Source organism: Grus americana, chromosome 4, assembly GCF_028858705.1.
Source record: "Grus americana isolate bGruAme1 chromosome 4, bGruAme1.mat, whole genome shotgun sequence".
Classification (NCBI taxonomy): domain Eukaryota; kingdom Metazoa; phylum Chordata; class Aves; order Gruiformes; family Gruidae; genus Grus; species Grus americana.
This window is the reverse complement of record NC_072855.1, coordinates 67,110,563-67,125,213: the sequence shown is the minus strand read 5'-3', so window position 1 is coordinate 67,125,213 and position 14,651 is coordinate 67,110,563. Positions and strand designations below refer to the sequence as shown.

General features: G+C 34.9%; 1 protein-coding gene across 3 annotated transcripts in view; it reads right to left on the bottom strand.

Moving 5' to 3' along the window:
- The window catches only part of TTC29 (tetratricopeptide repeat domain 29), a 348,965-nt gene that overhangs the window by 113,877 nt on the left and 220,437 nt on the right, over positions 1-14,651 (bottom strand). For all 3 annotated transcript variants that reach the window (XM_054824216.1, XM_054824217.1, XM_054824215.1), the window contains one exon: positions 11,943-12,026. In XM_054824216.1, the coding sequence (XP_054680191.1) occupies positions 11,943-12,026 (84 nt within the window). The remainder of the gene's footprint in view (positions 1-11,942; positions 12,027-14,651) is intronic.

Sequence of the window (14,651 nt, the reverse complement as noted above, 5' to 3'; positions counted from 1 at the left end):
ACAATATATTATTAAACAAGTAAGTTTGTTTTTCTGCATCGCGTCCACACCTATTTTAGGTTTCCTTTGAACAATTATGTTGCTTCAAGAAGCAAAATGAAAAAAGACTGGCCTTTCATTCACTTGAAGTGGAGACGTTCAAGAGGTTTAATGGTCTCTGGGGGCATCTACTGGAAATCTGGAAAACTGCAGGCAGGACATGTTAATCACGGAGCTGTCAGTGCAACAAGGCACGGCTGCAGAACAAAGAAAGGCACGGACACGGGTGAAATGCAGGGCGAGCATCACTGCCAGCACCCTGCAGGAGAAGAGCGGGGCCGCGCTTCTGCGCTGCCACGGACTCCGGCTTCTCTTACTGCAAAAGCACAGTTCCCAAAACACGCAAACACTGCCTGCAAGCAATTAAACCACTCGAATTACAATCAGCAGACAGCTTTGTAACGTTAGCTGCGTTTAATTTTAAAATTGAGCCCTGATATGGCTATAAGCCTAAAGTCCTCTTTCCCCTTTGAATAAGCACATGTGCATGCTAGGAGAAAAAGATTTGCAATGTTGTTTTTTTAAAAAAACAAATTATTTTTTAACAAAATCCAGAGTATATCTGTATTTATGGTTAAAACAAAGAGACCAATTAATCTGGTTTTAATTTAAAGCAGATTTGTTTGGGGGGGAGGTGTTTTGTTTTTGTTTCTGTTTTTTTTTCTTTTAAATCCATGAAATTCAACAGATGAAAGCCATAATACTTAACACAAACATAAGATGATGCTGAGAATCCACTGTTCCTCTGACTGTACACTCATCTCTCTCATTACTGAAACCCTGTTGATGTTGCTAGATGTTTGTTTACACAGGCTGGGTGAAACACTGAAGTGAGGTCCACTTGGACCTATTTGGTTCTCCTGTGTTTGTCCTACATCAGCAGTGACTGTGATGCAGTATTTCATATATGAGGTGCTGAAAAATTCTGTGCGCTTCTGTGTGTGTGTGTTGAGGAGGTGGGGGGGGTGATGTGTGTCAGAAGAATTTTCAGCACCAGATAAATAACCTCTAAAAGTTAAAGTTGCCATTTTAGTGGTACCATGTTATAGATGATGATTTCATGTAGTATATAATATCACATGGGTGGAAGCAGCTATTTATTGAATGTAGATCTGTGAGTTTTAAAAGGCACCACTATTGTTAACACTGTGCTTTAAGTGTACCTGGATATTGCTACAGGCATTTTACTTGTCTTAAACTATGCAGCTACTTAATGGATTTATTTTATTATTATCATTGCTATTCTAAAATGATCTAGAGTCATGCTGAGGAATCACAGAAACCTGAATCTAATCTGCCTTTAACAGTGCAAAAATCATAAATACTAATCTTCAGTGAGGTTAATGAAATTACACTGGTGTTGCAATCTCAAGGACCTTCCTATGTTATGGTAGTGTACTTTTACAAGACTCTTAAGCAATGCAGGGAGATCAGGACAGTACCATTCTACGTTCCCTTTAACTTAAAATCCTGCACAACAAAGCTATTTGCATTCTACTCTTGACATTGAAAGAGAGAAAAAAAATAAAAAAATTAAGAGGCCAAGAGGCAGGTACTGGTGTTAGAAATAATCAAAATAGTTAGTATAGCATAACAGAATTATATATCATGAGCTTAATTCTCCATGCCTCCTCTCTGGTATGGTCAATTACAGACATGCAAAAGTCTACTATTTTCAGCTTTTTTTTAATATATCAGGGTTCGTATCTTTAGATTCTCTAGGATTTAATTAGTACTATAGGTTAATGCCAGCTGCTGATTACAAGTGTACTGTAGCAATCCCATTTTGTAAAACACAAAATGGAATGGATTAAATGATAGTGTATAAAATATTAAAGTGTACTTCCAGTGTAAAATAATTACTCTACCAATTATTATAATGTTTAAAAACTGTATTCAAATAGGTGTCATCCACTTGGGATTTCTTTCTGCAGTTGGCAAGTCAATGACTGATACAAATGCCTTAGATAAGGATCGAAAAAATAATCAAGATATTTTTTCTTAAATTTATTTAAACAAATACATTTTATTTTTCCTCCTACATTTCCAGTCTATAAATCTATAAGCAAATTAAAATTACATCAAGTATGTGAACACTTTGTCACTTTGTGTTTAACCTGTATGCAAACAAACACAGCATAAAAAAGAATACAGCAGAATTTCCTCACTAAAATTTGAAAAATATATGCATTAACTAAAACCAAATATACTATACAAAACACTAAAAGGCCAAGCATGCTGTAAGAGTTTATGACTTCAGGCTGCTCTGCCTAAGAATCAAAAGAGGAATTATTATTTAGTTATAGCTGGACAGCCAAAAAACATGACAGTTTTGCAACACCGTTAGTGACTCACATCTAAAATATAGTTAACACTTCTGCAGGGCATTGTTGAAGACAAAAAGCACTTATGCAAACACTTGGTAAATATGGAAGCTGAAGATTTGACTGTCGCATTCAGCGATACCTCGATCAAGGTTAGAGTGGTACAAAACCATGTACTCACACTGTTGAAATCTACATTGTCATGTGTCTGGGCTGCAATCCATAGCAGTTAGGTACATCGCTAACTTGAAAATACATCTGAGTCGTCTGAGTATCTGAGTTCAGAGTGAAAATTTATATACATAAGTACTTTGGTGAGTCAAGCCCTCAGTTGGTCAAGGTACTCAGCACAGTTTCACCACATACTGCTACTGATACAAAGCTATTTAACTGAATCAGGGCACAGCCCTCTTTAATCCTAGCTTAAAGACTGTCCATTTAAATACTTTTCTTTTAATGAAATATTTACTGGATGGTAATATGTTAAATTGTAGACTATGGTAATATCATTAAAGAAAGATATGAAAGTACAGTAAATGCCATTAAGTAGTAATAGACGGTTAGCTTACAAATCAGAATTTTTGATTACTAAGGCTGAGAATTAAATTATATTGGGGTGGGATGCATGTTTTTAATTCCAAATTATAAAGCTGAAATAGCTAATGTCCTAATACAAAAAGCATAAAATCCACCAAACCTCCAAATGTTATAAAAAGAATTCCCTACTCTAAATAGTAAATAAAAAATATTGCATGACAATTTGTACATACCATGAGAGGGAAGAACATCTACTTGAAAATTACTTTTGTAACAATTCAGATTTTTTTAAAAAAGGTCTATGGATCTATGTATTCAGAACTATTAATAGAAAGATGAAAATAAAGTGTATCAGAAAAATAAGTATATAGGCACTTTATACCACATATATAGGTACAATAACCTTCAGCATAAGTAACACAGTATTTTTCATCTACTGCCTCACAGTCTCTGACTGTTGTCAAACCACACTTTAACCTAAATCATGCAATCAAAGGTGGATCCATAACCTGTCAGTAGGATCTCGCAAAGAACACATATATTGAACTCGCTTCCTTTTGTTCAAAGCTACACTGCCACTTTAATACTACAGAAAATGAAAAATTAATCAATTATAAACATCAAAGGATGACACAGAAAAAGTATTTTAAAATGAATGTAAGTACTGTAATAATTAAGAATCCTCATTAACCCAGAAAATGGAAATATAAATTTAGCAATGAACTTTTGGAACATTCTGTCCCTAAACATAAATGCAAGGAAAGCACCAAAAATAAAGACAAAAGTGCTATGCTTATAAAAATGTTCTTCATACAAGAGCACACACACCTGTGATTATTTCAAGCATAATCAGAAAAAAACATTATCTTCATTAATCTTTCTGCTTTTCTTTCTAAATTAATTATGCTCATTAACAAAAATTCCAACCATATTTTATGGACTATTATTTATCAAAATGAAGTATTTCTCAACTTTCCTCTTTTATTTCAGAGCTGACCTAATGGACTTAGAGCTAGAAACATCTCAGTTTGGAACTCTTTCCATTTGACTTGCATGATATCAGAGAAGTCATTAAATTTCTCTGCAGGTTTCTTGCACAGTGTGCAAAATTATCTTTAGAAAAAGATAATCATAATTATTTACTTTTGGTATCTTCTCAAGCTCATGCCCTGAATGGTCATAAAACCCTATATGAGGCTATGCTTTTATTATACTATTGCTATGAACAATTCCCACAGTATTTTTCCTTTTGTTTATGATATATCATTCAAGTCCCCACCAGAACTCACTCAGTAGTCTAAGGCCAAATAGACCACACAGAGATTAAATGGAAAAGAAAAGAGAGGATTTTACACAATTCAGAAGGATTCACTGGGAGAATTATTAGGAAGTCATGATTGTACCAAGGCAAATGAGACTGTCTTTAATTCAGACTCTTTCTGTATGTTAGAGATGCTTCACCTTTACAGAGTGTTTTAAAAATAGAAGTCAGTTGTGTATTGCTTGTACATTATCTTCAGTACTAAATATTGTTGAACTATTGAGAAATAAAATCACTGGAAAACTGTAAGACCAAACTTAGCAAAAACAACAAGTTGCACAAAAAAAGAAAAACTTCAGCTCACTGTGTTCTTCTTTATTAAAGTGTGTCATGTATTTTATCTTTGCAAGAGTTTGATGAGTTTTTGCAAGTAAAATTCTGTTTCCTCTATACTTGCTAATAGTCATGAGAATCTGTAGTTTGCACCTTCCCATTAAAAATGTATTGTATTTTTTGAAATTATTCACCCCGCCTTTTATCCAGATCATGTCTTTGAAAGGAGGAAGTAGATAATAAATGGAATAATTCATGATTTCCCATTAAATATGAAACTTTCTTTTGCAGAGTTTAGAAAATGAAGTTCTACATAATGTACAGAAGTTGATTAGAACTTTTTTTAACCTTTTCAAGAAAAACCTTTCACATTACACAAATGCACAGAGAAGTTTCTTTAGGAAAGGCAAACCATTCACTTCCCACACTGTTCTGTTCTTTAGATCACTGCCTAATTACACTAAATAATTTGTTTATCAGGCCCAAAATTCACAGAGATCATTCATTTGACCAAAAGGAATGTGTGCATCTAAGTACTAAAATCTCTATTTGAAAGTTGTTTAATAAACATTGAATCCTGGTCATGGCAAGCAAGATTGTTAGGAATTATTCAGACAGAAAAAAATACATATTTAAATAATATTGTGAAAGAAATTTAAAATTTATCATCTAGCTCAATAAGTAACTTGTGCTGTCTCCCTTTCCACAAGCATCATATCAGCAGGGAGTTTGGGATAGAGTGCCTTAATTTAAAATTTCTTTTACTATGAAAGGATACGTTTTTTTGGTTCTGATTTACCCTTTTCCATAGTTTTTAGTATTTAAAAGTGAAGAAATATTCTTATAAAATGTAAATGGGTTGGCACAACATTCCACCAGTTCTCAACCAGAGTAATGTGAACAGAGGGTCATAAGGTGCTCACAGGTCATATTCAAAGACTGACATCAGCAAGAACTGCAAAATCTTGCTAGGACTTGAATATGAAAGGGAAATAAGAGTTTACTACTTTCTTCTTTTTCAGCTATGTCCTTCTTTAGCTGCCTCAAGCTCTTCTCTCTCCCTCTTTCTTTGTAGTGTTATACACAGAAGAAATGGAAGCAGCTCAAATCAGTGTATCACTAGAACCAAGTACTGTGCAGTCAAGGACTGAAATACAAGAGAAAAGCAGAATCTGCACCTACACATTATCTGTGTCTGAAATTGCTTTTTGCAAACTTTCTAGTCACAGCAGTTGCCCCTTCTCCTTCCTTGCCTTAACCCCATACCAACAAGAGATTTTTCCTAACCCTTATTCTTGGCACTGCCCCTCCATTGTCCCTTAAGAGCTTCACTCCATAACACAGAAATGGTCAAATCCACCTTGCAATACAGAATTCCCAAGTCTAAATTGTGCATGTTCAAATTGGGAAGCCCCAGTAAAGATTTCAGGTTGTGGAAAAGAAAACATGGCAATATGATAAGCTGTCAATGAAGACAAGGTCCTAATCTATTTGTTGAGTAAAAGATTTCATAGGTCATCTATGAAGTCACCTTACTAATCTATTTGGTAGAGATGACAGCTACTAAAAGGTCTGGATTAATCAAAACCCCAGTCAGCTTTATGAATTCAGCTTCCTTAAAGAACTGGTCCATCAATGCAAAAGACTAAAATAAGGACAAATAGAAAAACAAATAAATCTAAAACTGAGTACCAAAACTCTCATGATGTAAATAACTTATAAACAGAGGACAAGATCAGAAGCAGCCCAGTCTAATAGTAGGGCTTCCTAGTCCATCATGGCTATGATGAAAACAAAGACTAAAACACCCTTAAAGCTAGGCCTTCTCCTCTCCGTCATCCCACAAATCCTCTTCTCCCTCAGTGGGCTCTACAGATCATCCTGGGCTCTAATCAGGTGAGGAAGTTTTTTCCTCTTCAGTCTTGGAGGACAGATGGGGTTGAATATTCAGAAACCAACTGGTAGAAGAATTAAGGATGTAGGAAAGAAATCTTTTATTTCCACAAACTTATCTTGAGCACTAACATTTAATCTCTCATTAATTTTCTGACATCTTTTTTTCTTAACTCTACCTAGCTGATATTGACACTGAAAACTGCAGAAACTTATGTGTGTGGGTAGTTAATAATTTGTGTCTTTTAATTCTCTCACTGAAGAATGGAAAAATAATCTTCTATCAGATGGCACCAACAGAAGACTTAAAATGGATGCCAGGTCACTTTTATTCTGGACTTGCCAACTTCTTGTAGAGATGCTGCCTCAGGAAATAGTGATTGCAACTCTCCAAGACTTCTACCTGATCCTTTTTACAGCTTTCAAATTTCAATAGTTATCCAGCATGAGATTCAGCTGTAAATGTACATGTCTACATCTGAGCTGGTCACCCTAAACTCTCTATGTGAGCAATGTAGAGAAATAGGTACTCCAAAAATATAATTCAGCTTATTCTAAAGCATTGTCTAAATCCTAAAGGATGGGGCTCAACTAATCAAATTACTTAATTACTTCCATTGAATATATGGGGTGATAAACCTAGTCCTCTGGATCAGAATTAAACTTAGGTGAGAACCCCTTTGCAGAGAAGGACAAAGGTTTATGGAAGCTGCTATATTCACCAGTCATCACTCTGTTGTGGTTTAATCCCAGCTGGTAACACCACTATGCAGCTGCTCACTCATTCCCCTCCCCTCAAGGGGATTGCAAGGAGAATGGGAAAAAAACAACTTTATCTTGAGATAAAGACAATTTAATAGGATAACAAAGGAAGATGATGATGATGATAATAATAATAACAATAACAACAGCCACCACCACAACAATACAAGTGATGCACGAATGCAATTGCTTACTGCATGCAAAAGGAAAATAAAACAACCCGATGCCCAGTCTGTTTCTGAGCAGTGAATCTCCCTCCTGGTTTGCTTCCCCAGTTACATACGGAGCACGACGTTCTATGGCAGGGAATATCCCTTTGGCCAGTCTGGGTCAGCTGTCCTGGCTGTGCTCTCCCAGCTTCTTGGGCACCTGGCAGGGCGTGGGAAGCTGAAAAGTCCTTGACTTAGTGTGGACACCACAGCTACCTACCAACAACTAAAAACATCAGTGTGTTATCAACGTTAGTCTCATCCTAAACCCAAAACACAGCCCTATACTGGCTACTAGAAAGAAAAATTAACTCTATCTCAGCTGAAACCAGGACACACTCCTAGAGCAAAAATATTATATTCCAGTTTTCAGTATGCAATTTGCAAATTAGTTTAATGATTGATCTTCCCAGTATTAGCTGAGATGGCTGGCAATCACTCTGGGGGTCACAGCACACCTGAGAATGGAAAGCCTTTGTCTTTTTGAGTTCCAGATAATCTTGAAGTGGACCAGCCTTCTGGTGAATCCTAAGCAGAACAACCCACTATATCTCAAAAACATCTGATCCAATGCATTTAAGATAATCTTGTCTCCTGCCTGAAAAAGTCATATCAGAGCATGTCTTTACTGACACAAATTTATCAAGGCAAACTCTCCATAACACACTGATCCACCATGCACAAGACAGAAAACACAAATACAAATTTTCTACATATCTAGGTCAGCCTGTTCCATCTCTGTATAATAATTTAGATGTCATCTGACTACCAATGAGTCTTCAGTGAGGACACCAGAATTCCACCATCCAACTCACAGAAATACATCTAGTAAAATTGCTAATGTAATATTTTTTGTTACTACTAAACAAAGCTGTTCCTCTCATCAAAAAGATTTCAAAGTCTCTCTTTCTAGTCTTTACTCTTTTTTTGATGATATGGTTGTCTTTGGACAATTTGTATGAAGAGGAGAGAACTGTTACTTGATCTCTCTGGCCGTGACAAAAAGATCAGGAAACAGGAATGACAATACCAAATTCTGGTCCATTCTAGGCTCCAATCCCATTTGAAGATTCAACCCTAGAATCAATCTCTTGATGGAAAATGCCTTCCTTCACAGTTCATCATGAACTTTTTGACTCTTAGATTAGTCCTAAGGACAATTTTTAATTTTTACTAGAACCCGATTTTGAGCCATTAATAATTTGGTGAGTCAAGACCAAGAACAGAGAGTATCAGGGAGAGCACACTGAAGGCCAGTGGAGTCACCCAACCTCCTCATAAGCTTACAAAAGTTTAATTCTGTGGCAAGAAAGCAGTCACATTCTGCACTAATGGGAACCTTTACTGTTTTTCCATTTCCAGCTTCTTACACCACATTTGCTTCCTATTTCAAGTTAAAGTCTTAGAGAAGGAAACAAAACAAAATCAATGAAAAAAACCAAAGCAATATCCTGTTTTAATATAATTAAAGTACTATCTTTCTTAAGCATTGCTTTTTCTTCTTCAATCCTATCACCCTGGGACAAAAAAATTATTACAAAGGAAAAAATCTCCACATTTTTCCACAGAAAAATGAGATTATAACACAGGCACACTTAAAGAAATTCTTCTTATTTGCTGAAGTTTGGAACAGAGTACAATAATGTATAATAGAAGGATAACTGCCACCTTTTTCTCCTTTAACCATGAAGAAACTAGCTTATCTTAATTTTAAAGAATATTGTGCAGGATACAGTTTTAGGGAACAGCTTTAAAGAATGTTACTTCTTTCCATAAATGCGATACTACCTGCACATTCCTTTATTATATCAAATAAATTTGTTATTTGCCTAACATGCACCAAAAAAAAAAAGGGTGTTTAATATTAAGCAGGAGTGTGGATACAAGAGTTTATCTTGACAAAATAATGGCTGACATTAAATTAACCTCCATATAAAACAGAAGTACAGGTATTTAGGTGGCAAAAGAAATATATCCTGTCCTTTTATAAAGAAGGGCAATAATCTACTTTTGGAATGGAAACTATATTTAAAAAAGTACACAGCATATTATAAGACATTTCTCGCACTTTTTAAATAAAAAACATCTGTTGTCTGCTGAGACACACAAAGCATAACATTGATTTCAGTAAGACCATTTACAGATATGGCATTGCCTTACTGTATAAATTGCTTTAAAATTACAGTTGATGCATTTAGTTTTTTATAACTAGATTAGCCAAATATTAATATTACTGTGTAGCTGCCAGTTTGTTACCATTTGTTTGCTCTCAAATGACTGTATCAGGTTTATGGAACAGTATTAGTAAATTACATACTACAGAAATTCTGTAACTGCTGAGATATTATAAAAAATATAAAATTCTGAGATAATTATATACACAGAACATTAACATAATATTTTAAAAGTGGTACTTAAAATCTCCATAGAAATACACCAGAATACATATGATATTTTGGTTTAATCTTCTAAGACACTTTGATAACTGTCAAAAACCAGCATATCACAAAACACTAAAGAAAGAGCCCACTTTGTGTACATATTGCAGAACAGATGACAAAATTCTCACTTCGTTGTGGATTTCCTTGCTGGTCTCCTTTTTCACAACCTCCAGACTCAGGGTTTGGATATAAAAAGAAAAATCATACAGGAGGCTTTTTGGGTTGGGTTTTTTTTGTTTTGTTTGTTTGTGTGTGGGTTTTTTTAATAGCAGTAAAAGCCTGACCTGATCAAATCAGAGCTGTAAAATGCACTTTGAAGCCCCACGGCTTTCCTAAAATAGCAGTGACTTTGTGTGTAATCACAGAGAGAAGACCTGTCCCTAGCATGGTGTGTGTGCCGTGGAAATCCACTGGGGCTCAAGACTGAAACAGCTCCCTGGGAAGACAAGTCAGTCGGCCACAATTATTGTAGCACGACTACAGCAGCACTGCATAGCTGGTACGGAACTAGGGTGACAATAAGCGAATGTACTTATTTCTGTGCTTGCTCCCTGAGGTCTGGTACTTCTTCCCCCTTCACAGAGCAACTATGCTACCCTTAACTCAGGGGACAGGACCTCTGTCAACACAGCATTTGCTTGGGAAGGATCTGTTCCTTATGTTGGTCCAGCTCATGCAGAATGTGACTGAGTCACAGACCAATCTTAGTTTCCTTCTCTTTAAGCAGGGAATATTTAAACTAGCTATGACACCTAGCACGATTAGTCCAACAGCATGATCAAAGGTAACTGTCCCACATAAACCAGGTGTACTTACAGAGCAGTAACATGGCACTTCCCACTGCCTCACCTAACTCACTTTCCTGTCACTGTCAGGCTGCTCTCTCCCACAGATAACTCTGATAACAGTCTCTCCAACAGAAACAAAGGAACAAATTGAACTTTGCAAACCCTAGGATGACATACTGAGAAGGTCCTCCCCGATCCCGTCTTTGAACTAATCTTTAGTCCATCCTCTTTGAGCCTAGTCTTAATTCAAATAAAAGAAGTGGGGCATGAGTTTGCTTTAAACAGATTGCTCTCCTAGATCATCAGGCCAGATACATCACAACCTTTGTACCGACAGTCAGAACACTGTATCATGTTACCATTGTAAAAATAAAGGTTAATCAGACATGTATTGCAGGAAAGGAAAGTGTGTCTGCTGGCTCAGTATTATATGGTATGGTTTTAGGACACTACTAAAGTTATTACCCCTCAACTCAAATTTGGTAATTTTCTAGATTTTCATTTGAAAATTTTTAGGGAAGGTTTGCAGGTATATTCTTAAGCTAGGAGGGAGAAAAGAAGCAAGAAACTAGCTGGTCGAATTCCTGTCTGACTGATAGAATGTTTTTATGCTACAAGGGTGATCTTGCAATATTCATTGTTAAGGTGCCCAGAGCCCTTGTATATGCAGCTTTTTATTATTTAAATATTGAAATAAATAAATCATCTCACTTAACCAACCAGCAGTTCAGATTTGTTAGAATTCTTTCATTGATTTTGATGGTGCTGAACCCCAGATCTGTTAAAAGACTCCAGAAGAATAAGTCAGTCGAAGTCTCTTGTAACTTCTAAATGTAAATACCTCAGCAGTAAGAAATCAAAAGCTATCTAGATTTCTTTCATTTATTGGGTTTTTTAATAACTAATGGTGTATTAAATGCTTCACCGCAGAAGTCAGCACTTGGGCTTGGCTAAATAATAATTTAAAATTACAAGAACATGTATGTCGGTATACTAAGCTTCCACCCCCGAGGAGATACTTCATAGAGGAAAAAAAAAACCACAAAAAACAAACAAAAAAGCAGTACAATTTCAAATATAATTACTGACACAATCTTAACGATAATGTTACAAATGTGATCTAATACTTTGGTAAATATACAAATTAGTAAAACCAAGGAGTTAAATGCTTTGATATATTTAAGATCAGGAGAGATGAACCATCATTATTTAATATCAACTTCAATTTTTAAATGCCAAGTTCCACTAAAAAGGGTAGGGCCTAGGGAACTTGAAATTTAAATGATTATGATGACTAGAAACAAAGGAAACAATAAACTTATGGATGTTAAAATGCCTCAAAAAAGCAAACTTACGCAGCAGCTTCTTGTTTTGACAACCCTTTGATATTCTTCACCAAATAATCATCTATGCCGTATTTGTCTTTGATCAAATGAATCCTAAATTTAAATGAAAAAAATTAAAAGAAACACTGTGAGGTGCTAACATAGACTTCTGCAGCATGTATAATATATTAGCATTGCCAAGTAGAGCTAAATACTGAAATATTGACAAAGGAATGTATCAGACATTCTATAAACACATACAAATATCTTTTTAATTTTTTGGTCTGCAGCTATTTCAAATCTTCATTTCTGAAAGGAAACAGGGTTAGTATTAGCTTTCAAGGATCTGGTTATCTGATATTTCTGTCTAAACTAGAAGAAATTGTGTATTAGCTAAATCAATAATAATTGATTAAGCTATCCATATTTAAACTGTTTTCTAAACCAGAACCGTTACATTTTTGCATTATCAGTATGGACCAGAGCAGTTGTATTTAACTTCTTCAAAATTAAAAAAAAAAGAAAATAAACAACAAAAAAATCCCAAACCCAACTCAAAATGTTTTCCTTCGTGCAATGCAGACTTTTAAGACTGCTCTCAGCTTTCCACAGTTTGAGCACCATACCGCAAAAGGTGGTCCACCTAGTGGGTAATCCAAAGGGCATTCATATAAATAGCAATATTCCTAAAAATTTCAGGATGCATGGATTTAATTTTAAAATTTGAACTGTACATCATTTCACCTTTCACTTGAGCCATCATCTCTTTGCCTTGATTTTTAAAGGATAATATGCTCTTACTGACCATAAAGTGTATTTAAATAGATTCTGATATCCCGACAATAGAGGATATTATCTTTATAAAAGTAATATGAATTTATTTTTATTCTTCTTTAACAGAGCATAAAGATTGTCTGGTTAATCACTCAGAGATAAAAGAAATTCAACATTAGCATTCCACATGAATCTATTACTTTCCTTTTTCTCTGTCTGTATTACACTGCTGTCTTTCATTACAGGGATGAGAGTAAATTCTTTTCATAATGTTAGCTAATATAAGCGTCATGCTTCTTATTGCTCTGAGAATACCAAAGACACTTCATGAAGTTCATTTAAATGAAAACAAAATAGCTAAGCAACGTAGAGATATTTTGACATGTCTGTATTTAAAACAATGTAATAGTGAAAACTTCCAGCACAAATAGGGCATTTAAATTTGTTCCAGAATTTACTACTACTGAGCTGCACCAACAGAGGCTTATGCTTTCAGCTGCACGTAACAGAATCCATATGAGTTGCTGCTGACCATGAAAAATGTACACACTGTGGATATTGCCATAAAAAATCAGTTATAATCAATACCAAAATTTAATCAATATCAAAATTTTCACACCAAAATAGTCACAATTCAGAAAGTTACATAATGTCATTAGGATAATGAAGATAAGGTAATTATTGTATATTTTAAACTGATGTAAAATATATTTCAAGGTACAATAGGTTTATATGAAGTAATAGAAAATTTTAAAAATAGTGTCTGGGTAATTAAATATGAAGTATTCAGTAGACAACACAAAAAAACCCCTGGCTGACCTTTGTACTTTAAGACTGCAAAAATGAGCTTTCAAGACATCAGTAGCACATAGAGAACACACCAGCTATGGTGGGCAGGGGGGTGGAATCCAAACCCCCAAACTGAAAGAGTCAACTGCAACAAGCAAATTCATAAGCATCACTATCAGCTTGCTGGAATTTAATCTACACTGCAGTTAAAAAAATCATCTGAAACCAGAACAAAATAAAGCCTGATGCCTTCTCACTATCTTCTCAAAGGTATTTTAATAAAAAAACTATCAGAGGAAAAAAAACCCAGAATCACATACAATTTAAAATGCCACCTGCCTTATAGTCAAGGTATAAATTTCTGAGTTCTCATAGGTAACAATGTCTGACAAAGACAACAGCCAAGGGGGAAAAAAACAAAAGCAACAGGTTGTAAAGCAATTACTGTTTATGTATGTTCTGCAGTACCCTGTATTGGACTGATGCAACTACACACATGGTCATCCATCATAAAGAATTTAAGTTACTAAAAACAATAAATACTTATTCTGGTTGTTTTATGAATGATGCCAATGTAGCAATAACATAGAAAAGATGTGCAGATGATACACAGGAAAAAATTCATTAGAAAATTCCATCACCTCAAATAATCATTATTTAAAATGGCTTGTTATATGCAATGAGAATTAAAAAAAAAATAATTAATGTGAAGAACTGAGACCGTTAACTTAGAACAGACGTTGTTTCTTAATAGAGAAATGAGGTGAGAACGGCAGTGGCTAAAAGGCATTGTTTCTTTTCTTCCAGAAGTTGTCACTTGCTTTTTCCAAACTGTTTTAGCATTATTTCTCCAGTGTTTCCATGATGACTCACTATATTTCATAAATAGTTTATTAAAAAGTCTACTTCACCTGTAAATTGCCTCCTATTTAATTTTAAATCACTCACTCATTAAAAACAAATATATTTTAATCCAACGGACGCCTATCCCAGAGTTAACATTTTACACCATGCATTCCTGTAACTATTTCTGTTACCAATCTACACAGAAAAACAATAGCTACTGATTTTTTTTCTAGAAATAAACTTCATGATAAATACATCTGGCTTTTTAATAAAGAACAGAATAAAGTCGCATAAAGGACCAAACCGATTCTCACATAACTTTCTATCCCC